Raw genomic sequence first — 27,645 nt, 5'->3', positions numbered from 1 at the left:
TATCGGACCTAGGAATCCTGCCTGAAGGATGAGGGACTGGATGGGCAGGACAGCCTTGAGTTGGGGTTTGAAAATAAATCATCCTTGAAAGACCTTGGAAGCCAGTCACCTGGAGCATCTTCTCCCTTCCTCGTCCCCCACCCTCAAGAACCAAGCGCCCCTCAGCCAATTCTCACCCTCTCCAGCCAAAAAAGGTGAGGCGAGCCCTTCCTTTCACCTGCGGGTCCCAGCCTTCTATAGAGGCTGGTAAAGTCCCGAAGCGCTGAGTTCGGGCGCCGAGGTCTCCAGAGACAGTTCCTGGCCTCTCCCGACCTCAGTCTCCCCGTCGGCGCGCAGAGAGGACCGGCCCAGGAGACCTCCAAGGGACTTCCATGCTCAGACCGTGTGGTGTACCCGCCGCGCCGCCACAGCATCTCCTACCTGGGGAGGTGCGCCGAGGCCCAGGGGGCGGGCAGTCGGGGGGCGGGCAGGGAACGGGCACCGCCCCAAGCTTCCTGGCGCCTTTAAGGAGGAGAAACCCGCGGAGGGAGGAGCCGGTCCGGGTGTGTGCAAGGAAGCGCCTTGCCAGCGGTCTTGGCGGCTTGAGGCCAACCCTGCGGAGAGGAACAGTCGCCGGCCACCCCGCCTGGCCCGCGCTGCAACCTCGCCGCCGTCGCCTTGCCTCGCCTCCTTGCCCTCCGCGCCTTCGGCGGCCCCGGCCACAGGGGCGCCGCCTAGGCGGCCCCCACCAGAGTGTCCCCACGCCTGCACTAACTGCTCTCGTTTCAGACCTTGGTGCCCGCAGCCTCCTCTGCGCTCAGGACCTCGACGGTTATCCTCAGATCAGCAGGAAGCCCAGAACTGATGCAGGCGCCCCAGCCCAGGACCAATTCCAGACCCCGTGACCTCCTGGCACCAGCGCGCAAAGGACCCTTCAGCCCGCGACAGGAGCCTCGTCCGGGTCCCAACGTCGCTGCTGGCGCCTGGCTTCGAGCTCCAGAACACGAGCAGAGCCGTCGGTGGGCGGGACACTCTTGAGCCTCTGTCCGCACTGAGCCAGCCCGGAAACTACGGGCGCCAAAGCTCCTGCGCGCCCCTGCCACGAAAGCTGTGCTCCCGGTGCCAGCTGCGAGGACACCCTGAGCTTTCTAAAGAGGGCCCCAGCGTCGGTTCCCGTTACCCTGCGTCCCGGGCCCCGCAGCTCCCAGCCCCTCGACAGCAGCAGGCAGCGGGGACGCCCCAGGGACGCGGGACGGCTGCGCCATGACGGCGGAGAGCGGGCCGCCACCGCCGCCGCCGCCGCCGCAGCCGGAGGCGCTGGCGGCCGTGAAGGAGGAGCGCGGTGAGGCGGGGGCCGGGGTCCCGGCAGAGGCCGCGGGTCGCGGCGCTGGCGGGCGGCGGCGGAAGCGCCCCCTGCAGCGTGGGAAGCCGCCCTACAGCTATATTGCGCTCATTGCCATGGCCATCGCGCACGCACCGGAGCGCCGCCTCACGCTGGGCGGCATCTACAAGTTCATCACCGAGCGTTTCCCCTTCTACCGCGACAACCCCAAAAAGTGGCAGAACAGCATCCGCCACAACCTCACACTCAACGACTGCTTCCTCAAGATCCCGCGCGAGGCCGGCCGCCCGGGCAAAGGCAACTACTGGGCACTCGACCCCAACGCCGAGGACATGTTCGAGAGCGGCAGCTTCCTGCGCCGCCGCAAGCGCTTCAAGCGCTCTGACCTCTCCACTTACCCGGCTTACATGCACGACGCGGCCGCCGCTGCTGCTGCTGCCGCCGCCGCCGCCGCTGCCGCCATCTTCCCGGGCGGGGTGTCCAATGCGCGCCCGCCTTACCCGGGCGCTGTCTATGCAGGCTATGCCCCGCCGTCGTTCGCCGCGCCGCCCCCGGTCTACTACCCGGCTGCGTCCCCAGGCCCATGCCGCGTCTTCGGCCTGGTGCCTGAGCGGCCGCTCAGCCCAGAACTGGGCCCCGCGCCGTCAGGGCCCTCCGGTTCCTGCGCCTTTGCCTCGGCCGGCGCCTCTGCCACTACCACCGCTTACCAGCCCTCCGGCTGCGCCGTCGCCCGACCTGCCAACACTTCCGCCTATGCGGCCGCCTATGCGGGCGCAGACGGCGCGTACTCGCAAGGGGCCGGTAGCGCCCTCTTCGCAGCGGCTGGCCGGTTGGCCGGGCCCGCTTCGCCCCCCGCGGGTGGCAGCAGTGGCGGCGTCGAGACTGCAGTGGACTTCTATGGGCGCACATCGCCCGGCCAGTTCGGAGCACTGGGGCCCTGCTACAATCCTGGTGGGCAGCTCGGAGGGGGCAGTGGAGGCGCCTACCACGCTCGCCATGCGGCTGCCTATCCAGGCGGAGCGGATCGGTTTGTGTCCGCCATGTGAGCCGAGCATACAGGCGAAAATTCATAGATACCTCGACTGTCTTTACGAACTAAGTATTCACGAAACCTGAGGACAGGACTGGAGAGAGGATCGAGTTGAAAGCCACATGGGAGGGACCGAGCCGGAGGTTCAGGCGCGTACTCCCTGTGCACCGTGTACACACCGGTTCGCTTTGAAAGTGGGAGGAAGTGGGGAGAGGCATCCTCGGCCCACGGACTGAGACAATGGACCCTCACTGAGGCGAGGCTCCAAAGGTCGTGCCTTTCTGACATTCTGCCGGGGAGGGTCCTTGGCTCTAAAGGAGGCACAACGTAGTGTCTACACCAGAGTCTAAGGGAATTGTGGAGAATCACATGACTTCACTCTTCCCCGTACTTACCAAAACCCGGGTCTTTTTACACAGTTCCATCTCTTGTGCCTTTGACTACGTTATTACAAATAAAAGGCTCCGATAGTGTCTTCCTAGTTAAGGTGAGGACAAATTTGCAAAAGAGGTAACCATTTTTTTTAATGGGAAAGATCTCTGCTTCGCTTGACCAGGGGCTGCTTTTCCCTGCTTCTGAGAACTGCAGACCTGGCTCTGAGTCTGGACGGTGCCCCAGCGCCACAGTGTAACCCAGTTCCATCACTCACACCCCCCGTTTTCCCATCTATAATACAAGAGGTCTGCAGAATTCAACCGTCCCCCATATGATCTTTGAGGGCCCATCATGGTTGTTGCATATCTGGCAGCATGGGTGGGCCACCCAGGGCCTAACCCTATTCCAAGGAATGGAAACAGAGCTCATGGCAAGCATCTCTGGATTAGCTCCAGGCACCGGTTATATCATAATTTCTTGAATCTTTCGAGCATGATGTGCTGATCACTTGGCAGCTCTTACTGCTGGGTCCTAAGTGCGGTTTTCCATCGAGGCAGGTAGAAATACATTTGTCCATTGCCCACGCTTTCTTTTCATCAAGCAGCCTGGGACCCAATGGGTGAACTAAAATTCAAAGAGGTGACAGGACTCGAGGGAGCCTGTTGATGACAGTTTTCATTTTGTTGGGCTGGCTCTTCCATCCCTGGTACCCTCTGCCGAAACTTGGCAGCCTCCTCATGCAAAAAGTAAAGAGAAAAATTAATTGGGGCCATCAGTTAAGTAAGCTTTAGAAAGAAACTGGTGTTTAACTTTGCTTTGTATCCTTTATTTGTTTCAAGCAACAAGCTGACCAAAATCAGAAAGAAAAAAAAAAAATCCAACCATTTCCCCACCTTTCTCTTGAGAAATCTTGTAAGTTTCGATTCTGTAGCAAAAGTTTCTAGCATTAAATATTTCAGAGGCTCGGTGTGCAGCTTTCAGATAAACCTGAGTGTTCAGGTGAACTGTTTTAATAAAGATCTTTGAGCAAGTGAGTTCTGACAAGAGAAATGCAGCCTCTTTCTGCAGAGTTAATTTGCTAGGGAAGAGTGGGGGGGGGTGAGAAAGAAGACTGAAAACCACTGGTAATTTTTATTTTTAATTCTGGGGATTGCACTATCCTGTTCACAAAGACATGTGAATGTGATTCAGTCCAGACGGGTATTTGTCTAAATAAGTGCTGCCCAATAGAAATATAATGTAAGCTGCCTGTGTAATTAAAATTTTTCTGGTAGCTGCATTAATTTTAAAAAAACAGGTGAGATTAACTAATAATATGTTGTATTTAACCCAATTTAATGTCCAAACTATCATTTCAACATATAATCGATATAAAAATTGTTGAGATATTTTACTTTTTTCATACCAAGTCTTTAAAATCTAGAGTGTATTTTACACTTACAGGTCATCTGTTTGGACTAGCCACAGCCAAGTGCACAGTAGTAGTGTGTGGCTGATGGCTACTGTGTTAGACGGTACAGGTCTAGATGTTGGTCCTTCCTGACTTTGATGGTGGTAAATGACCACCTGGAGGAGGGGGCAGCTGCAGCACTGACCCTATTGCCAGTGGGTCCAGATTTCAGACCCAGCCCTGTGACCCTGGGAAAATCTAGGTGTTAGGCCTCCCTTATCTCTGTATGGATCCTTGCAGGTTGAAATTCAAAGGTTCTCCGTGTGCAGCTAGACAGTATGGCTCTCCCAGGCAGAAATCAAGATGCCTTGCCTCGTTGGCACTGGCCAGAAATTGAAAGCCCTCCACCCAGGGGTTTTGTCCTTGTCTTCCTAAAGCCTGGCAGGGGGATTGGGGCTGGAAAAGGGCAGTCTATGCGCCCAGTTAATGCAGCGGTTGAGCCTTTCTCCGTGTTTTAATTACCAAGTCCAATGCTTTGACAGCGCCATTAACGTTAATCCAGTCCTTTCCCTAGTGTCCTCATTTGTGAATGGGAATTTGTGACCCCTCCCTCAGAGTCCACCTAAAGTTAAACGAGTTAAGAGGGATAGAAACGCTTTGTAAACTGTAAAGCGCTGGGCACAGGAGGGAAGAAGGTTTTAACATTTAAGCGCCGCCTTATCCGGAAGTCTCCTGGAGCGTCGCGGTAAAGCCGGGGGAACAAGAAAGACAGGGAGGGAAAGCGCACGCGTCTTCGCCCCCAACTCTCCTTGTCAACTGGGACGACAGGTGAGATCGACCAGGGTCTGTGCCCTGAGAGAGAGGACGCTGCGAGGAGGGAACTGGGTATACAGCAGGAGCCAGGAGAGACAGCGAGACCCTCGAGGTGTTGAAGAGAGGCCCTTCTCGGTCTCCTGCCGGCCGGCGACACCCAAAGCTAGTGCGCCACCCGGCCGAGCCAGAAAGGACGCTGCGCAGGCGAGGGAGCGCCGCCCTTCATCCACAGCCGGGCCGGGCGGGCCCTCCAGTCCGCGTGGCTCTAGGACATTGAGAACATTCACTGCTGCGTCTTGGGACAATCCAACTCTCCGAATCCCCAACTGTGAAATAGAACCTCCCCGGCTCCCCGTCTAGGGGTTCAGAGACCGGAGGTGCGTTTCTCTTTTTTTTCTTCCTATCTTGAATCCAGAGAAATCTTTTGCCCCTCTCTGAGCCCTGCACGCCCCCCCAGGTCTGTGAGTAATTAGATGCGTTCCTCCCTAATTGCCCAAGGCGCGTTAGAATTCGCCCCAGAGCTGTAACATTTTCTTTCAAATTAACTTTGCTCGCAATTAAGCTTAGGAAACCAGCAACAAAAGCAGACTTGGCCCGAGGTCGTTTACTACGAAAACGGATTAGGGAAATTTCTTCCCCAGTTTAAGGGGAAAGATTCCTGCGGCCAGAGCTTTGGGGGAAGAGTTCCCACAGCTGAGGCCAAGTGGGAGTAGGAATCGGCTTGCGGCGGTTGGTGACGGCATTGGCCTTCCTCTTCATCGCGGTGATTCGTGCGCCAGAGTGAGGGTAACCTCGCTGAAAGGAATTCAGGAGGGTTTGGGCTGAATTACACACCCTTGACTTGAAGCTGCTGTACGTAGTTAGAGTTCATCCAGCACGTTCATAAACATAATCTCATTTACTAAGAACTCTGTGAGAATTTTTTCAAAATTAATTTTTTTCTTATTAAAAAATTGGTACACGTTCATTGTAAAAACAAACAAAAAATACAACTTAGAAAGAAGAATCAAAGGAACCCATAGTTCGCCCAGAGAAAGCACAGCAAACACCTCAGTGAGTATCTTTTCTAGTTTTCGTTTTTGTTTTTCCTTTGCAAGAGGCCTGAGTCTCAACTCTGTCACTAAAATGCTGTGAGGTCTTGAACAAGCTTCTTCCTGCACTGCGTAGGCCTCAGTTTCACCATCTACAAAGCTGGGTGGCAGGTCCCCTTTCACCCTCACAAACTCCCATTTTTTGGTCATTTAAATCCAGGATGCACTTCTCCAAGCGCCAGTAGAGAAGCTGAGAGCAGGAGGCTTGCCCTCCCTGCTGTTTTGCACAAGACATTAAGGCCCTGAGGCCTTGAAGCTCTAAGTGTGGGCCACAGACTAGCTGCATGGGTATCCCCTGAGAGCTTGCTAGAAATGCAGACTCTCAGGCTCTACCCAGATCTACTGAACCAGAACCTGCAATTCAACAAGACCTCAAGCGATTCATATACCCTGGGCAGAGAGGCAGAGCTTTAGAGAAGCGGGGTGGGGGTGGGGGATGTGTTATGTTGTTGAAATCAGAGACCCCAGAATAACTTCCAGAAGGCTCCTGTTTCTCAGCAAGAACCCCAACCAGAGATGGCTGCAGAGAGAAGAGATGGCTAGGGTGCAGCCCTTCACCTCCTTCCTTGGGTGTGCTTTACAGTCTTGGAATCCTAACCCTTGGAATGCATCTCACCTCATGTTCCCTGTCTGATAGGTGACCACGACAATGACATTCACTGAGAGTGTATCTGAAACCATCTTGAAAGCTGGACTGTCAGAGCCAGAGCAGGAACCCAAACTCCTGACTCCCTGCTGAGCCACTGTGGGGACCTTGGGTTCTGGTCTCTGTGCCCTCCGTAAGCAGCAGTCATTTGCCCAAGTACGGATGAAACTTGGCAACTTCAACCCCAAGTCTGGGCTTGTTGGAGTTCAGGAGAAAAATAAAGCTCTCTTCTCAGCAGGAAGAGGCCCCCACCTCTGAGTCCATCTGGGCTGAAGGATCCTCCAGTAGAGCATTTAAGTACCCCTCGTATGATCCTGGGCATCCTAATGCATCCTCCCCCACCCCAAACGTCCACACCTTCCTGGAGAATGTGGTCTCTGTGCTCACCCTGCTCCTGAGAAGTGCGGACTCCTGGGTGGGGGTTGGCATGACAGGACAACCGGGGGAAAAAAGGCCCTGATGATAAGGAGCATGTACCAGACTGGGCTCTCTTCCCAGGATCACACAGCCACTCAGTGGAAGAACCAGGACTCTCATCTCAGTGCTCACATGAGTTTTCAATAATAGGAATAAATAGGAATACCATGCGTGCGTATAGAGCTTCTATAGAGCTAAAGGGGCACAGGACTTACCCAACATCGCATAGTGTCCAAGCCTGGCTAGAACTTACGCCTCCCTCAAGGGAGACTGCATTTGATTATCACCCTCATAAAAGGCAGTGTGGAAATGGAAGTAATCAGACGGGGGGCGGGTGGTGAAGGTGGGGGTTGAGGGAGGGGGAAGGAGTGCAGCTGTGGGAGGGCCCTCCATTGTATGGATGGGTAAACTGAGCCTGGGATCAGTTAAATAAATAGCTTAGAACCACCCAAAGGGAAAGCAGTGTGACTAGTGCTTTTCAGCCCAAACTGAGCAGTGAACTAAAGGAAAAGCAGGGCCAACACCTTGGGTGCAGTAAGGATAGGAGGTCTTTAACAAGTTTGGTGCCTGTCCCTACCCTCCTTCCAGCGTCTTCTTTCCAGGCCGAGGCCAAAGCCAGCCTTTGCAGAGCTCCTGGGGTGGAAAGGATGACTGCTCCCTATGGAGCTCCCCATGCCCCTCTGCCAGCCTCACAACCCCTCTTCTGACAGCTGAGGCTCAAATTTCCAGCTCAGCCCAGAAGGGTTAACCTGGTGCAGAAGCATGTAGTCAGAGAGGCCCTGGGGATCAACTGTCAGCCCCTCCCAGGGTGAGGAAGGGATTGAGAGGCGGAATCAGGGTGGATCTCAGCCCTGGTGCAGAGCACCAGCTTATCTCACTATCTGAGAACCTGGAGCAGCTTCTCCCAGGAGTGTGGGCAGAGCAGAGCCCCAGCTATGATTTTTTCAGGCATGGAGGCACTCAACAACCAGAGATAACGTGTGAGAAGCACAGCCTCATAGAGCCTAACTCTTGCCTCTGCTCTCAACCCCAAGCGGCTGGCCGAGCCCTCCCCATGGATGCTCCTGCCTCCTCCCTCCATTCTGCCCCCACTGCCAGCCTCACTTCCTGAAGCTGAGCTCCAGTCCTATGGGAGCAGGCTCCCTGCTGTCTGCAACAGAAAGCCCAAACTCCTCACCTGGCACTTGGGACCCTCCATTATCCTCATGCCAACCCTCTTCCCAGCCTCATCTCCCATAGTTGCCCTTCCTACACATCTAGGCTCCAGCCAACACCCCACTTGCTGTTCCCAGACACCCCTGTGTGTTCCTGTCACCATGAATTTGCTCTGACCATTACCTCTCTAGGAACCCCCTAACCCCATCTTGCACGTCTAAGGCCACCAACCCAGTAGGAGGCCCCATCATCTCTCTCCTGGATCACAGCATCAGCCTCCTAACGGGGCTCCCTGCTCCCTCCACTGCTCTCCTCAGTCATTCCCCACAGCAGCCAATGTGTGATTCAGCTCAAACATCAACAGATCATGTCACTCTCTCGCAGAGGTCCAGACCTCATGACAGGGGAGTGAGATTAGGAGCATGGCATGTTCGTGAGCAGCCCCGTGAAGGGTTTCTTACACTATGAGAAAATTATACTTAATATGAGCACTTTCAAAATGTCCCCCTCCCGTGTAACACTTCCCTTTTATCCTAAATTTCATCAAAGATTCATAATTAACCTTGTGTGAAGTGGGCTGTGCCCACATTTTTCCTGCACCCGTGCTCAAAAGAAAGAACAATGTCTTATCATGGGGACTGGGCACAGGGGTCTTGATGGTAGAGCTCAGATGGAGCATCTTGAGGACAGCCATATAGTGGACAACTCTGGACAGAAGTAAAGCAATACCCTCTCTGGCATATTCAAGAAGAAGTTGTGCCAGACTGCTAGTTGTCTACCCAGCCATTTTCCCCCCCTTCTTCTCTGCTCACAAGACCCTGATTTTGTTCAGGTTGCAGTTGGTCATGTGTTTTAGGGGAAGTCTTACCCCTTGGAGTATCCACCGGCTCAATCTGGACTTGTCTAAGGTAAACGTGGTGATGATTCCATCACTCTTGCCAGTGATTATTGAGAAACAGGCACAGGATACTTTCCAGGCCAATGAGATGTCCAGAAAAGTCTGCTCAGGGCTTCTGGGAAATAGTTCTTTGTTCTTAAAGAGACAGTGGGAGAGAAATAGCCATTTTCTTCCTCTTAATGTTGTTAGAGTGTGACTCCTGGAAGTGTGACAGACATGTTGGGCTCGGAGGGTACCAGCCTAAGAGAACAAGCCAACCTGCTGAGGATGGCAGAGCCAAAAGGTGGGAATAACCTGGGGGCCTGATGATATCAATGAGCTGCTGAAAAAACCAACCCTGGAACCATTCTTTATACCTGTGGGCGATAACAAATGTCCTCTAAGTTTAAGCCCCTTTTCTTTGGGCTCTGGTTACTTGCAGCCAAATGCATCCTAACTAATAAAGGTGACCCTTATGGGGCAGGAAAAAATTGATTCTTGGTTTTCCCTTTGAGATTTCCTTTGCCATTCTTATTAAAAAAAAAAATACAGCTGAAAGGTTATCTAGTCCCACCCTTGTTTTATAGAAGGAAAAACCAAGGACCAGAGAAGGTAACGGTTGTACAGTGAGCTAACATCTTAGGCCCTTGTCCAGGGCTCTCACCACACCATTGCTCTTCCCCAGCTTCAAGTGGCTCAGCCGTGGCACAGCTGACTAAGGTAACCCTGACGTTACCCGAGAGGCTGTGTTCAGGGTGTACCAAGCGCTTCCACATATGCTGTCCTTTGGATCTTCACAACTGCCCTGGGAAGTAGCAGGTTTCAGGTGTATTTTTTTTTTCAGATGAGAAAACTGAGGTCCAAGAAAAGAGGACAAGCTCAAGGTCACAGACCTTTGCCTGAGAGGGATTCAACCCAGGTGTAACAAAGTTCACAGCAAAATGAATCAAACGTGAGGATTTTTCCTTCCTGGATATGGGGATCAGGAGACTTGCGTGTTGGTTTTGACTGCTGCTCTGGGGAAATCCTGTCTCTTTGGGCCTCTAAGTAGGGTGGATCCTCCACACGCCCCTGACTTACCTCCACAGGGCGTGTGAGGCTTAAAGATAATGTCTGCAAAGTGTGTGGATCTGCTTGCGTCAGATCCTACCAAGTAGGATGGTTAGTGCCAAAGCTGAAGGGGACTGGCTGTTGCTTAAAACGAGCTCTACCATTGTGGGCCTCTTTTCACCCTCCTATCACCCCACCCTGACCCTCCCAGCTTCAGCCAGCATTGGTCCCACCAAGGCGAAAGCTGCAGGAGCAAGCCCGTAGTTTGCAGAACACCTGGGAGAGGCTGTGGGTAGCTGGGTAATTTCCAAATTAGTTGTAGGAGAAACCTAACAAAACAATCTGCAGGCTAAGCATCCCCAGAGCTCTCCATGAGACTGACAGCCTGGAATCCAGCAAGTACAATGCACCGACCACAGGCGGGAGGGCCCTTCCTCCTTGGTGGGAGGAGGGCTGACTTCCTTCCAGCAGGGGCCCGTCCGGGCCTGCAGCGGCCTGATAGGAGAGCGAAACCCCAGAACTGAAACAGGCTTTCCACCCAAATCCCAAACTATAATGAACATAAACGACTTTCCCGAAACGCTACTGCAAGGTTGGCTGGCCGGAGAGTTATGCGCCCTGGTAGACACCTCACTTCTCAGCAAGGGGCTTTCAGGTCTCATTTTGAAGATTCCCTCCTGAATCCATCCTCAGGAAACCTGGGCTGTGCCCCCACTACTCCCTGTAGGCTACACACAAATGCACAAAATGAACCTGGAGTCTGATATACTGTCAGTAATGGTCAAATCTGAACATTGTTTGGTACTTTCCTATTTTCTGAGAGGCTGCCTGCCTTCGTGAGAAAAGCACTGGTTCAAGCCCTGGCTCTGGTACCAGGGCAAGTCTCAGCCTAAACTTCCCCAGCAATAACATGGGTGCAACAGTGCCTTCCCTCTGTGATACCAGGCACAATGGCTAACATTCAGTGAGCTGGCAGGGCAGGCACTACCTAGTGCTTTTCAGTCTCCACAAAATCCCCTGGGAGATAGTGACCATCAAGTATAAGAAATGGTAGGAGCAGTTTGAAACCAGGCAGTTGGGCACCAGAGCTTCTAGGTGATAACACTTTGCATCATGCGGCTCCTGGTTCACAGAAGCACTAGGCTAGAAGTCAAAAGACTCAGGGCTGCTCTCTGATTGCACGGCCGGCCTTCAAGATGGTGCCGGAGAAAGATAAGAGGCCTAAGAAGTCAGCCTGGAAGTTTAGTTTGGATCTTACTCATCCAGGAGAAGATGGAATTTTTGATTCTGGAAATTCTGAACAGTTTCTACGTTGAGAAAGTTAAAGTTTTTCCAGGAAAAACTGGAAATCTTGGGAATGTTGTTCACATTAAAGCCTTCAAGAATAAAATCATGGTTGTTTCTGAGGAACGATTCTCTAAAAGGTATTTGAAATATCTTACCAAGAAATACCTTAAAAAGAATAATCTTGGTGATCAGCTCGGGGTTGCATCTGATGAGGAGACTTACGAACTTCGTTACTTCCAGATTAGTCAAGATGAAGGTGGATCTGAGTCTGAGGGGCAGTGAAGCCATCCCTTATAGGCCTTTGCTTGCTGATAAAACAAATGAAGCACACAAGACAAAGAAACATCTAGAAATTGACCCTTAGATTATCAGTGAATGAAAAACACTGTACTCATGTTAAGCGTTCATCTCTTTAGGTGTATGCTGTTTACATGGTTCTAATACTTTCTATAAGCAATATTTAAATAACTTATAGCTGGTAGAATTTTTTCCAGGATTTCTGAAATGTATTGCTTTTTAAAATGTCCTCGAGTTAAAGTGTATAGTGTAGTATAGGAAAAAATGAAGCACAATTTTGGGTATAACTTTAGATAATAAAATATTTAAAATTAAAAAAAAGAAGAAGATTCGGGGCCTCACCCCTCCACAGCCACCAACTTTGTGTGTGACCTTGAATGAGTCCCTTGCCTTTGGCAGTCCCATCTATACACTGGGTACATGTGTGTGCCTGGGGGTTTTCAGATGGACTCTGGTGTCCCTTTAGCATAACCTTTGGTGAATCTGAGTCCCCCTCCCCTGAACACAAACATGAGAATGGAATAGCATAATATGAAAGTTTCTGTAAACTGTAGTGTGATAGTTTATTTCCAAGCCCTTCCGTGTCTTTATCTCATGAAGTTCTCAAAACAACCTCAAAGTGATTGGGGGTGAAGTGAAATGGGGGAAGTTTTACTGCAATAGTGTTTATAGCATGGGGAGCTATAGCATGGAGGTGGCCCAAAGAGGGGTCACCAGCAATTTCGATGGAGCCCACACTAGACTTGGGACACCAGGCTCTGACCCAGTGCTCTTGAGGTTACACTGTGTGAATTATTACAAATGAATGGATACCCACAGCACTTTAATGCTGTGCCTGGCATGGTGCCTTGCCTGCAGTAGTGGGTGCTCACAGCATGCAGACCTAGGAAAGTGGCTTGGTAGTACGAAGTATGAGAGCCAACCCCCACCTTGGTTACTCAGCCTGGGTCCAGGGGGGTTAGGATTAGTACACACCCAGTTCTGGGCCCAATCTTACAGGCTGCTCAGACCCAGAGTTCTCAGACATAGCCTGGGTCCCCAAGTCCCTGCCCTCCGTCCACAACCTATTAGGTTCACCTTCTAGACAGCTGACGGTTATCCCAGGCCTGATGTGCCTCACACCCCACCTGTCCCTCCCACCTGCCCCACAGGGTCTCACACTACGGCTTCCAGCGATCATCCCTCCTGGTATTCACAGCCTGTGTAAGCCCCTCCCACTGAGTCTAGTGACTTGCTGCTAATAAACAGGATATGGGAAAAGTTATAAGATGTCCCTTCCATGATTAGGTTACAAGACACTGTGACTTCCGTCTTGCTGGCACTCACTCTCTTATGTGCTCTAATGAAGCAGGCTGCCATGTTGTAAGATGCAGTACGGAGAGACCAAGATGGTGAGGAACCAAGGGACTCATGAGGAACTGAGATCTTAGTCCAACAGCCTATAAGAACTAAACCTGCCAGAAACTACGTGAATGAGCTAGGAAGCGAATCCTTCCCAATCACATTTTGAGATGACTGCAGGCTTGTGAGATACCCTGAAGCAGAGGACCAGAGAAACTGAGATCAGAAATGTTATGATTTTAAGCCCCTAAGCTTTGGGATAATTTGTTATGCAGTAGATAACTGGTACATGGGAAGCACTCTCACTTCCACTATAGTCTCCAGCCAGGCTGCCCCACCTCAACTGGAAGACACACATACGCACACATATACGAAGGCCTCTTCCGCTTGGGGTGGAAGATTTGAATACTTCTGCTAGGTCAGCCTAGACTTGTTGAGGGGACTCTGAAGCCTGGGGATCCCCCCAGCCTTGTGCACTCCTTTTTTTTTGGCTTCAACATGCGGCATGTGGGATTTTAGTTCCCCAACTCATGCCCCCTTGCATTGGGAGCACGGAGTCTTAACCACTGGACTGCCAGGGAAGTCCGTTTTTTTTTCTTGTGCACTCCTGACATTCAGAGGAAGCAAAGAGACTGGGGAGCCCCCTTGAGATGACAAAGGGAAGGAGGGCCAGGAGAGCTGCCCCCAAGGAGCCTAGGCCAATCCTTAGGACCCCTGCTTGCCCAGCCAAGTTTCACAATATCCGAGTCCACCCTGCAGCCTTTGGAACAATGAATATGTACAGTGTCAATAAATGCAGATTCAACCTACTTTCTTTTGGCCTTTAAGTCTGACATTAAGATTAGAATTAATTGCTCCCAAAAGGAAATGAGTAACACATGTTACAACCTTAAGCGAGAGGCTTACCTTTGGAGACCTCAGCCAACCCCAGTCTGGGCTGGGCTTTTCTCAGAATTACATCCATGACTTCTGTTCCACGCTGGGTCTGGGTGCTGTTTGAGAGAAAGGCAGTGTTTCCTAACACTCCCTTCTTCTGGATTATTTAGATTCCAAGGGGAATCCAGAAACTACATGACGCCATGGCAAGATATTTCGGACTGTGCCATGGAAAACTTAGGCAAGATTGGCCATGTTTTTAAGCAGGGCTGTGAGTTAAAAACAAACCAACAGCACATGGGTCAGCCAGGAAATCCAGGATGGGTAGCAGCATGTGTGAAGACAGCTTAGCCAATACCATGCTCACTATGAGTCAGGAGTGTCATGAAGCTGCCAAAATAATGAACTTGGAGACTGTATTAAAAGAAGTAGAGCGCTCAGAGCAAGGAGGTGATGGCCCCGCCTGACTTTGCCCTGTTCGGGGTGTCTGGATTGGCCCTGAGCTTCACATTTTTTGAGGGACATTGATCAACTGGAATGTATCATGAGAAGACAATCAGGATGGGGAAGGGGCTGCAGCCTGTGTCCTGGGAGGACCACTTGGAAGAATTAGGCTTGTGTAGCCTGAAGAAAGTCAGACTGCAGCACAATGTCCTTTCTTCAAGTCCCTGAGTAGTCTCCAGGACAGAGATGCTGCAAGGGGGCACACTGATAGCATCAATGCCGTGTAGCAACAGACTTCAGTCAATAAAAGGAAGAAGCTTCAAAGAGTCAGAGGTAGACAAGGGTGATACTGGCTGGCTCAGGCAATAAAAAACTCCCCATTCTGGAGGGATGTCCAAACACAGTTGAAAAAACAGATGGAGAGGTTCACAGAACAGAAGGGAAAGCTGAGGAATCAGGTCTTAAAAAGGACAGAATTGGGGCTTCCCTGGTGGCGCCGTGGTTGAGAATCTGCCTGCCGATGCAGGGGACACGGGTTCAAGCCCTGGTCTGGGAGGATCCCACATGCCGCGGAGCAACTGGGCCCGTGCGCCACAACTACTGAGCCTGCGTGTCTGGAGCCTGTGCTCCACAACAAGAGAGGCCGCGACAGTGAGAGGCCCGTGCACGGCGATGAAGAGTGGCCCCCGCTTGCCGCAACTAGAGAAAACCCTCGCACAGAAACGAAGACCCAACACAGCCCAAAATAAATAAATAAATAAATAAATTTATATATATATTAAAAAAAAGGACAGAATTCAGGGCAGCAGCTAATAGATGAGCTTTTCTGAGTGTCACTGTCAGGATGAATCAGGTTGTCAGTAATTTGAACTCACACTCAAACTCCAGGGAGACTGCCTGACTGATCCCTCTGGTATCACACACCCCTCTTGGCTAGCAGGGGACAGGGTACATTGACCAACAGATAGTCCAATCATGACCATACCCATTGAAGGAGAGTGGGGATTTCCACAAAGCAAAATCAGGAAGATGTTATCAAAAGAAAGGGATGTTGTGCTAGCATAATAAAGGGATTTGTGCCTTGCTTTTGCCAGGATAAGTCGATAGGACTTGTCAAGGGGACTCTAAAATCTGTTCCTCCAATTATATGTTAATTATATCTCAATGAAGCTGGGGGGAAAATGAAATAAAATAAAAATCCGTTCCTCCGATCTTTTCCATGATAGTGAGAGTAATGATTTCCCTGACCCTATAAAAGGCCCACAAACTGTATCAAGATCAAGGTCCTGGGTAACACTGACACTTTGAGATGTGGGTACAGACATTTTGGTGGAAAAAACACTGGAACGTCTGTTTCCATCAGCAACGAGAACCAAGCACCCTTAAAGAACTTTCCAATGGAAACAACTAAAATATCTGGATGAAATATCTTTTAAAATGCATTGCTGGGGCTTCCCTGGTAGTGCAGTGGTTAAGAATCTGCCTGTCAATGCAGGGGACTCCGGTTTGAGCCCTGGTCCAGGAAGATCCCACATGCTGCAGAGGAACTAAGCCCGTGCACCACAACTACTGAGCCCACGAGCCACAACTACTGAGCCTGCGCGCCTAGAGCCCATGCTCTGCAGCAAGAGAAGGCACCGCAATGAGAAGCCCGCACACCGCAACGAAAAGTAGCCCTGCTTGCTGCAACTAGAGAAAGCCCATGCACAGCAACGAAGACCCAACACAGCCAAAGAAAAAAAAAATCTAGGGCCTATTTTAGGTTGAGAATGTACAAGGAGACTATACAAAAGTTGGAATTTCCAAAGGTATACATACTCAGGATAAGGGTGAATAAAATGCATTTTCTATTTCTTTTTTGTTTGTTTTTCGTTTCTTTTTTTTTAACGCATTTTCTTTTTGCCTTATATCCCAGACTTGAAGCTGAAGAAACTGGCAACCTGAAAACACCAAAGGGCACAGACAAAAATGCCTCCCAAAAGCCTGCTCTCCTCAGCCAAACAAGCAGGAAAAGGGCAGCCCAGCAAGACAGAAAACTACTCCAGTCAAACACCACAGAAAAACTGTGACCCACCCACACCCACACCAACAATGGCCAAGTGGGGAGCACGGACCCAATTACATGCTGTTGTGGTAAAATGAATGACAGTCCACAAAGACACCCAGGTCCTAATCCCTGGAACCTGCAAATATTACCTTATGCCAAAAGGGTCTTTAATGTGATTAAGTTAAGGATCTTGAAATGGGGAGATTATCCTGGATTGTCCAGGTAGGTCCTAAATGTAATCACCAATGTCCTTATAAGAGAGGGGGAGAGGGAGATTTAACACAGAAATAGGAGATGTGACAACGAGAGCATGAGATCGGAATGACATGGCCATGAGCCAAGGAATACTAGCAACCTCTAGAAGTTGGAAGAGACAAAGAAAAGATTCTCTCCTGGAGCCTCAAGAAGGTGCTAGCCTTGCCAACACCTTGATTTTAGCCCAGTGAAACTGATTTTGGACTTCTGACCTCCAGAACTGTGAGAGAATAAATATGTGGTGTTTTAGGTCACCAAGTTTGTGGTAATTTGTTTTAGCAGCTATAGGAAGTTAACATAGCTATCTATCAGAAACTTACTTCTAATATAGGCAAGTTGAAAGTAAAAGGATCAAAAATATATATCATAAAAACATTAATCAAACAAAACAGGAGGGCTATATTAATATCAGGTAAAGTAGGCTTCAGAACAAAGAAAATTCCTAGGAACAGAGAAGGACTTTACCTAATGACAAAAGGGTAAACCCACCAACAACACTTAGCAATCCTAAATGTGTATGCACCAAACAACCGAGCTACAAAATATGTGAAGCAAAACTGATAGAAATGAAATGAGACAGAAACAAATTCACGATTATAACTGGAGACTTCAACAACCCTCTCGCAATAATTGATAGAACAAGTAGACAGAAAATTGGCAAAGATATAGAACAACTCAGTGATACCATCATACAAGAGGATGTAGTCAACATCTGTAGAACACTCCACCCAATAACAGCAGAATACACCTGCTATTCAAATGCCTATGGAAGATGTGCCAGAATAGACCATCTCCTGGGCCATAAAAACAAACCTCAATAAATTTAAGAGAATTGATATCATACAGACTTAGCTCTCCAAAGTTCTCTGAGAGAGATAACAAGAAGATCTCCAAATACTTGGAAACTGCACAGCACATTTCTAAATAGTCCATGGGTAAAAGAGAAAGTCTCAGGGAAAAAAAAAATTACCAATGGAAGTGAATGAAAATGAAAATACAACATGTCAAAACTTGTGGGAAATAGCAAAAGAACTGCTAAAAGGGAAATTTATATCACTAAAGGCATACATTAGAAAAAAGGAAAAATCTCAAATCAATGACCTAAGCTTCCACCTCAAGAAAACAGAAAAAAGATAATAGCGTCAATAATATTATAACTCTGTACGGTGACAGATGGTAACTAGTCTTATCATGGTCATCATTTTGTAATATATAGAAATATCGGGGCTTCCTTGGTGGTGCAGTGGTTGAGAGTCCATCTGCCGATGCAGGGGACACAGGTTCGTGCCCCGGTCCAAGAAGATTCCACATGCCGCAGAGCAGCTGGGTCCGTAAGCCATGGCCGCTGAGCCTGCGCATCCGGAGCCTGTGCTCCGCAACGGGAGAAGCCACAACAGTGAGAGGCCCGCGTACTGCAAAAAAAAAAAAAAAAAGCAATCCAACAGAGGAAAGATACCCTTTTCAACAAATGGTGCTGGAGCAACTGGACATCCACAGTCAAAAAACAAAAAAAAAACCCTCAACCTAAATCTCATACTTTATGCAAAAATTAACTTTAAATAGATAATGGACTTAAACATAAAATGTAAAACTACAGAACTTTTAGAGAAAATCTTTGGGATGTAGGACTAGGCAAGCAAAAAGTTCTTAGACTTGACATCAAAGCACAATGCATAAGAGAGAAAAAAATTCCTAAATAGGACTTTGTTAAAGTTAAAAACATTTGTCTAGGAAAGATCCTGTTAAAAGGAAGAAAAGACAAGCCACAAACCAGAAGAAAATATTTTCAAATCACATATTTGACAAAAGATTCATATGTAGCACATATACAACTCTCAAACTCAACAGTAAGAAAACAATCCAACTAGAAAATGGACAAAAGAGATATTGCACCAAAGAGGATAGATACATAGGTGACAAATAAACACATGAAAAGATGTTCAACATCATTAGCCATTAGGGAAATGCAAATTAAAACCACAATGAAATATCACTGCATACCTATCACAACGGCTATAATAAAAAAAAAAAACAGCGACAACACCAAATGTTGGCAAGGAGTCAAAGAAACTGGATCATTCATAAAATGCTGACAGGAATGTAAAATAGTACTGCCACTCTAGAAAACAGTTGGCGGTTTCTTATAAAGCTAAACATAAAACAACAATGTGACTCAGCAATTGCACTCCTGGGCATTTATCCCAGAGAAATAAAGATTATGTTCACACTAAAACCTGTGTATGAATATTTATAGCAGCTTATTCGTAATAGCGAAACTTCTGAAAAAAAAACAGATGTCTTTCAATGGGTAAATAGTTAAACTTTGGTACACCTGTATCATGGAATAATACTTAGCAATAAAAAGGAATAAACTACCAATACACACAACAACTTGGAATAACCTCCAGAGAATTATGCTGAGTGAAAAAAGCCAATTCCAATAGGTAACATGCTGTACGATTGCATTTATATAACATTATTGAAATGAAAAAAATACAGTAATGGAGAACAACAGCTCAGAGATTGCCAAGGGTTAAGGAGAGGGTGCAGTTGGAAGTGAAGTGGGTGTGAATATGAAAGGAAACAGGAGGGCTTCCCTGGTGGCACAGTGGTTGAGAGTCTGCCTGCCGATGCAGGGGACACGGGTTTGTGCCCCGGTCTGGGAGGATCCCACATGCCGCGGAGCGGCTGGGCCCGTGAGCCATGGCCACTGGGCCTGCGTGTCCGGAGCCTGTGCTCTGCAATGGGAGAGGCCACAGCAGTGGGAGGCCCGCGTACCGCAAAAATAAATAAATAAATAAGGAAACAGGAGAGATCCTTGTGGTGATTGGCATGTTGTGTATCTTGAGTATATGAACATTGCTATCCTAGTTGTGTTATTATACTATTGTTTTATAAGATGTTACTATTGGGGGAAATTGAGTAAAGGGTACATAGGATCTCTCTTATTTCTTTGTCTTTTTTTTTTTTTTTTTTGGCTGTGCCTCATGCCCTGTGGGATCTTAGTTCTCCAACCAGGGAATTCTCTATTTCTTAAAAGTGAATCTACACTTATTTTAAAGTATTAAGTTTTGACATAAAAATAAATCAGGTTAGGGAGTTCCCTGGTGGTCCAGTGGTTAGGACTCCACGCTTTCACTGCTGTGGCCCCAGGTTCAATCCCTGGTTGGGGAACTAAGATCCCATAAGCCACAGTGAGAGACAAAAAAAAAAAAAAAATCAGGTTAATAAAATAAACCCTCTGTAGCTGTGATAATATCAGACAAAATCTTTTATGGCCCAAAACAAACAAACTAAACCTCACTAGAGATAATGTGGGTCACTTTATAATAATAACACTTTCAGTTCACCAAGAACATAATAACATTCTAAACTTGTCTGCACCTAACAACTTAGCTTTAAAATATACAGAGCAAGGAATCCAAATTGGAAAAGAGGAAGTAAAACTGTCACTGTTTGCAGATGACATGATACTATACATAGTAAATCCTAAAGATGTCACCAGAAAACTACTAGAGCTAATCAATGAATTTAGTAAAGTTGCAGTATACAAAATTAATACACAGAAATCTTTTGCATTCCTATATACTAGCAATGAAAGATCAGAAAGGGAAATTAAGGAAACAACCCCATTTACCATTTCAACAAAAAGAGTAAAATACCTAGGAATAAACCCACCTACGGAGGCAAAAGAAAGTTTTCTGTATCCAGAAAACTGTAAGATACTGACAAAAGAAATCAAAGATGACAGAAATCAAAGATGACACACAGAATTGGAGAGATACACCATGTTCTTGGATTGGAGGAATCAATACTGTGAAAATGACTATACTACCCAAAGCAATCCACAGATTCAATGCAATCCCTATCAAATTATCAATGGCATTTTTCAAAGAATAAGAATAAAAAATTTTACAATTTGTATGGAAACACAAAAGACACCGAATAGGGGCTTCCCTGGTGGCACAGTGGTTGAGAGTCCGCCTGCCGATGCAGGAGACAAGGGTTCGTGCCCCGGTCTGGGAAGATCCCACATGCCGCAGCGCGGCTTGGCCCGTGCGCCATGGCCGCCAGGCCTGCGCATCCGGAGCCTGTGCTCCACAACGGGAGAGGCCACAACAGTGAGAAGCCCGCGCACCGTAAATAGCCAAAGCAATCTTGAGAAAGAAAAACGGAGCTGGAGCAATCAGGCTCCCTGACTTCAGACTATACTACAAAGCTACAGTAATCAAGACAGTATGGTACTGGCACAAAAACAGAAATATAGATCAATGGAACAGCATAGAAGGCCCAGAGATAAACCCACGCACCTATGGTCAACTAATCTATGACAAGGGAGGCAAGGATATACAATGGAGAAAAGACAGCCTCTTCAATAAATAGTGACGGGAAAACTGGACAGCTACATGTAAAAGAATGAAATTAGAACACTCCCTAACACCATACACAAAAATAAACTCAAAATGGATTAAAGACCTAAATATAAGGCCAGATACTATAAAACTCTTAGAGGAAAACATAGGCAGAACACTCTTTGACATAAATCGCAGCAAGATCTTTTTTGACCCACCTCCTAGAGTAATGAAAATAAAAACAAAAATAAACAAATGGGACCTAATGAAACTTAAAAGTTTTTGCACAGCAAAGGAAACCATAAACAAGATGAAAAGACAACCCTCAGAATGGGAGAAAATATTTGCAAATGAAGCAACTGACAAGGGATTAATCTCCAAAATACACAAACAGCTCATGCAGCTCAATGTCAAAAAAAAAAAACAACCCAATCCAAAAATGGGCAGAAGACATAAATAGACACTTCTCCAAAGAAGACATACAGATGGCCAAGAGGCACATGAAAAGATGCTCAACATCACTAATTATTAGAGAAATGCAAATCAAAACTACAATGAGGTATCACCTCACACCAGTCAGAATGGCCATCATCAAAAAATCTACAGACAATAAATGCTGGAGAGGGTGTGGAGAAAAGGGAACCCTCTTGCACTGTTGGTGGGAATGTAAATTGATACAGCCACTATGGAGAACAATAAGGAGGTTCCTTAGAAAACTAGAAATAGTACTAACATATGACCCAGCAATTCCACTACTGGGCATTTACCCAGAGAAAACCATAATTTAAAAAGATATATGCACCCCAATGTTCATTGTAGCTCTATTTACAATAGCCAGGACATGGAAGCAACCTAAATGCCCATCAACAGAGGAATGGATAAAGAAGATGTGGTACATATACACAATGGAATATTACTCAGCCATAAAAAGGAACGAATTTTTGTCATTTGCAGAGATGTAGATGGACCTAGAGACTGTCATACAGAATGAAGTCAGAAAGAGAAAAACAAATATCATATATTAACGCATATATGTGGAATCTAGAAAAATGGTATAGATTATCTTATTTGCAAAGCAGAAATAGAGACACAGACATAGAGAACAAACATATGGATACCAAGGGGGAAAGGGCAGGGGTGGGATGAATTGGGAGATTGTGATTGACATATATACACTAGTATGTATAAAATAGATAACTAATGACAACGTACTGTATAGCACAGGGAACTCTACTCGGTGCTCTGTGGTGACCTAAATGGGAAGGAAATCCAAAAAAGAGGGGATATATGTATACATATGGCTGATTCACTTTGCTGTATAGCAGAAACTGACACAGCAGTGCAAAGCAACTATACTCCAATAAAAAAATATATATAGAGAACAAAAGTTGGCAGAATTAAAATACACCATCAGAACCCTCCTACACTGTTGGTGGGAATGTCAGTTGGTGCAGTCACTGTGGAAAACAGTACGGCGGTTCCTCAGAAAACTAAAAATAGAATTACCCTATGATCCAGCAATCCCACTCCTGGGTATATATCCAGACAAAACTATAATTTGAAAAGATACATGTACTCCAATGTTCATAGCAGCACTATTCACAATAGCCAAGACATGAAAACAACCTAAATGTCCATCGACAGATGAATGGATGAAGAAGACGTAATATATATATATATATATATATATACACACACACACACACACACACACACAAGGGAACATTTCTCAGCCATAAAAAACAATGAAATGATGCTCTTTGAAGCAACACGGATGCAACTAGAGGTTATCATACTAAGCGAAGTAAGTCAGGAAGAGAAAGACAAATACCATATGATAATCATGTATATGTGGAATCTAAAATATGACACAAATGAAACTATCTATGAAACAAACAGAATCAGGGACATAGAGAATAGACTGGTGATTGCCAAGGGGGAGGGGGTGGGAGAGGGTTGGATAGGGAGTTTGGAATTAGCAGATGCAAACTTGTTTATATAGAATGGAAAAACAACACTGTCCTATTGTATAGCACAGGGAACTATACTCAATATCCTGTGATAACCCATAATGGAAAAGAATATTAAAACAAATGTATATATATATATATATGTATAACTGAGTCGCTTTGCTGTACAGCAGTAATTAACACAGCATTGTAATTCAACTATACTTCAATAATAAATAAATAAATAATAAAATAAAATACACCATCACAGTAAACACATCTCTCTCAATAATAATAGATCAAACAAAGAAAAATATCCATAAGCATAGGGAATATTTGAACAGCTCAATTAACAAGCCTAACGTCATTCAAGGAATAGGGAACCCAGCAATAGAAGAAAACATTTTTGTTAGCACACATGGAACATCTATAAGTATTGACCAGGTGCTAACCCATAAAACAAGCCTCAAAAGATTCGTGTCAGACCGTAAACTCTGACCGTGCACTTAAGTTAACAATAACAACAACAACAAAAATAACTAAAGATAAAAAAAAAGAAAACTAAAGCACCCTACATGTTTGGAAAATTTAAAACAATTCTAAACAACTCAAAGAAGAAGTCTTAATAGAAATAGTAAGATATTTAAGATCAAACCATAAATAAAATACGGCATATCAAACCTGAGGGAGAGAGCTAAAGTGCTATTTAGAGGGAAAATTATAGCCTTAATATTTACCTTAAAAAGAACATTTTCAAAATTAATTAGCTAAGCAATCTAACATAAGAAATTAGAAATCATAAAATAATAAATCCAAAGAAAGGAGAAGATAATAAAGATAAGAGAAAGAATTAATAAAATATAAAAATACAATATAGAGATATCAACAAAGTAAAATCTGTATTTTTGAAAAGCTTAATAAAATAGACAAACTTCTGATGAGATTAATCAAAAGGGAAAGAGATTGAGAGAGAAGGCTCAAATAAATACAATTAATTATGGAAAAAGAGGACATAAACATAGATGCAGCACATCTTGCCATTGTGCACCAGAAGATATGTACAAGAATTTTCACAACAGTGTGTTCATCAATTGTAAATAACTGAAAAAAACCCCACAAATGTCTATCAACATCAGAGTGCATAAATAAATTGTGGTCTATTCATACAATGCAATACTACTTGTGAAATTTCACTACAAGTGAAAATGAATTAACTACAGTTACAAACATCAACATGGGTGAATCTCAAAAACAAAATATTTAACATAAAAAAAGAAAAGTCACAGAGGAATATATGCCTTATTATTTCAGTCATAGAAAGTGCTAAATGGATGAAACTAAACAATACCTTTCTTGTTTAGGGATCTATACATATAGGAGTGATATTAGAAATATTTGCTGACTATTCAGCCAGGCACCAACCGATCAGAGTGGGTGCCCAGCCAACCAAAACAGACACCAGCTGTAAACAATGGGAAATACTGTACCAGAGCAAAGGGCTGAATGTCAGTCCTCTATACCATCACGTTGTAACTAAAGAAACACATGGGGATGATTAGCACAAAATTATGTTAGTGATTATCCTGGGCGGGGAGGAATTAGGAAGCAAAAGGGGAGAGGAACCTAAGGGGTCTATGGCAATATTCTGATCTCTTAGGCTGGGTGGTGGCTTCAAGGATGCTCATTTGATGATGATGATGATGTGTAGTGCATCAATTCCTTCTTTTATACGGATGATATATTTCACCAAAAACAGTTTTTAAAGATGACTGGACTTGGATTCAGAAGTCTTAGATCCACATCTATATAAATTTCTTACTAACTGAAGCTCAGAGAGATTGTGATCTAACCACATTCGGTAACAGCCTCAAAACTAGCCTCCTGACTTATAGTCAAGTGCTCATTCCTCTACACCCAGTTCCATGGCAGAGCTTCCTTCAAGTTCCATTCTCTTGAGCATTAACAGTTTGTTAAATGTTACACGTAAAAGTTGTTGAACCCAGGGCTGTCAGGATATGCAACTCCAGGGTCACCATGCACACAGTAAGATACTGTCAGCACACATCTTAGATGTCTGCTTTCACCCCCAGAACATCCCCTTCGCAGCACCCTGACATCCAGACCAACTAACCATGCCTCTGACATAGCCAAGAAGGAGCAGAGTAGGGAGACTCTCGTCTACAATGGGTTCTCGAGTCCGCATGTCCACCCCATTCCTTCCACCCTTTGCCATTAGACAAACGGCAGAACCAAGAAAGGAGAAAGGACCTACTGAAGATTACCCAACAGGTCAGGGGCAGTACAGGACTCTGAGCTGCCTGCACTAGGCTGGTGGCCGTGGGGCCCATCCACCCACCTTCCATGGAAGCAACCCAGGTAATTAGTACTGATGCTAATGCCCCACTCTGGAGTTCCTGACACCTCGTCTTGGGCCCTTTCAAAAGGAGCATTTCAAATAGGAGCCAGCAACACTTACAGAGGGTGGGTCTTAATCCATAGAGGATCATTAGCTTCACCCAAGTGATGGGACATCCATCAGCACCTCCCATTCTTCCACCAATTATCTATCTACTAATTATCTGGGATTAAGAATTGACACGGAGCGACATGGTCATTAACCACATATTTGCATGGCTCATTCATGTTAGTGGGGCTGCTCAGTCTCACCGAGTCTAATTGGACACGCCCACAACGCTGCACAACACATTTACATCTGCTCGGCTGTCAGCAGCCAATAAAGGACGGCAGGATGTGCTTACTTGCAAAGGGACTTGGCTCTTGGCAAAATATTTTTTGCAGGCAAGCTGGATGTCTTGGCTTTCTGGCAGCGAGGCTTAACTCAGAGCACGCAGACTGAGGCTCTGAGGCTTAACTCAGAGCACGCATTCAATATTCGACAGCTCAAGCACTGTAGCAAGCACAGCACTGACTCCAGGAAATTTTACAAAGGTGAAGGAGACACTGTTCCTACTACCTCGGAGGTTTACCACCAGTCAAGGAAACACATGTAAGCAGAGAGAGCTAAGGGCCCTGAGAGAGGGAAAAGCAGCATGCCATGGGAATGCAAGCCCATGAGAGATGTTTGGCCTGAGAAATCAAGGGAGGCCTCGCAGAGATGGCACTTGCAGCACAGGGACAGATAGAGAGAGGAATTCCAGGCTGAAGGAACTACAAAAGCAAGGGCACAGAGATGTGCAAGGAAAACGGGGCGTGGCCTAGTGTAGATGGCACACATGCCATAGACGGGAAGGAGATGCCCTGGGTCATACCACAGAGAACACTGAATGTACTGCCAGGGTTTGGAAATGTTTCTGCTGGTTATGAGGAACATGGAAGGAATTTTGTTTCGGCGTGTAGGTGGGTGGGAGGGTGTTAGTAAACTTTTTATTGAAGGATAGCATACATATAGAAAAGTGCAAACATTTTCACTAACTGACCACACCTATGTAAATAGCACCCAGCTAAAGAAAGAAATCATTACTAAAAACTCCAGAAATCCCTTTTGGCCCCCTTTCAGGAACTACCCAATCACAAGAGAAAGAACTATCCTGATTTTAACACCATAAATTATTTTCCCCTATTTTCTTGCATTTGGCTTCTTTCACTCAAAGCAATGTTTTCAAGACTCATCCATGTTGCTATACATAAAAGTAGTTTGTTAGTTATCTTTATGTTAATATCCCATTGTATGAAGGTATCACAATTATTAATGGGCAATATTTAGTTTCCAGTTTGGGGCTATAAACCTTCTTGCACATGACTCTGGTGCTTTTATGGGTGCTTTTATCCATCTGTTGTGTACCTATCTAGGAGTGGAATTGTTGGGTCACAGGGTATGCATATATCTACTTGAATAGACAGTGCTAGTTTTCTAAAGTTGTTTTGTCCATTTACAGACCCACCTAACATAGAGTGTGGTGCTTAGAAAAGAGGGAGCTGGGACAAGGGGACCAGCCACGAGGCCACGCAATAAAGCCCAGGAAAGAGATAACGAAATCAGTGGCAACAGAACTGGAATAAAAAAGGCTGATAAAAAGAGGCACTGTAGGGTGGAACACATAGGCTGTGGACACAAGGGAGAAGTGGACTTGAGAGGGAGGTGGAGGAAGGTTCCTGTATGGGGTGGCTGGCTCGGTGAGGGTTGTCAGGTTTGAAGGCAGGAGAAAACATCTTAGTTTGGGACACATCGAGTTTGAGATGTAGGACAGACAATATGAAGATGTCCAATAAATTGCTGGTTACGTGGGTCTGTTCGCTAAGGGATGAGGTCAAGGCTGGAGACACAGCATTAGGATTTATCATCACAGAGGCAGGGGTTGAAGCCAGGTGTGGCTGAGGTTTCCCAGGGGCGTTGTGTGGAATCAAGGAGAGGAGGGCTGAAGACCAGCCGCCCACCTTGACGGGATGAGCGGAGGAAGAGGAACGAGAGACAACATTGCTTCAGTCTGAAACGCTCACAGGGGCTGTGAGGTGTGAGTCAGGCCCTTGGAGCCCAAGCAGCAGCCTGGGGTCCATCTCACCAGCCACGTTTTCTACTCAATGAACTTGCATCACTAACCTCAAAGCTGCATTGCAAAATCTGCATCAGACTGCGTACCTCTGGCAGAACCCTAGGGACAATGGGCACCAGAG

The 27,645-nt window shown here is 46.6% G+C and overlaps 2 protein-coding genes and 1 pseudogene across 2 annotated transcripts in view; 2 read left to right on the top strand and 1 right to left on the bottom strand.

Moving 5' to 3' along the window:
- Positions 1 to 27,645, bottom strand: part of TRMO (tRNA methyltransferase O) — a 193,894-nt gene that overhangs the window by 137,028 nt on the left and 29,221 nt on the right. Inside the window, exon 6 of the mRNA XM_067743870.1 lies at positions 1,720 to 11,760. The gene's annotated coding sequence lies outside the window, so the exon portion shown is untranslated. The remainder of the gene's footprint in view (positions 1 to 1,719; positions 11,761 to 27,645) is intronic.
- On the top strand, positions 582 to 2,832 carry FOXE1 (forkhead box E1). Its single transcript, XM_067743877.1, has one exon. The coding sequence runs from the start codon at positions 1,243 to 1,245 to the stop codon at positions 2,365 to 2,367; it is 1,125 nt and encodes a 374-aa protein (XP_067599978.1). The 5' UTR covers positions 582 to 1,242; the 3' UTR covers positions 2,368 to 2,832.
- On the top strand, positions 11,341 to 11,734 carry LOC137228332 (ribosomal protein eL22-like 1 pseudogene; annotated as a pseudogene).

This window comes from Pseudorca crassidens, chromosome 7 (assembly GCF_039906515.1).
Source record: "Pseudorca crassidens isolate mPseCra1 chromosome 7, mPseCra1.hap1, whole genome shotgun sequence".
NCBI classification, from domain to species: Eukaryota; Metazoa; Chordata; class Mammalia; order Artiodactyla; family Delphinidae; genus Pseudorca; species Pseudorca crassidens.
The sequence above is the reverse complement of the archived record's forward strand: the minus strand, read 5'-3'. Positions and strand labels throughout refer to the sequence as shown.

What these genes read in the sequence shown, in the direction of transcription:
- FOXE1 (XM_067743877.1), top strand. Translation starts at nt 1,243, where the DNA reads ATGACGGCGGAGAGCGGGCCGCCACCGCCGCCGCCGCCGCCGCAGCCG.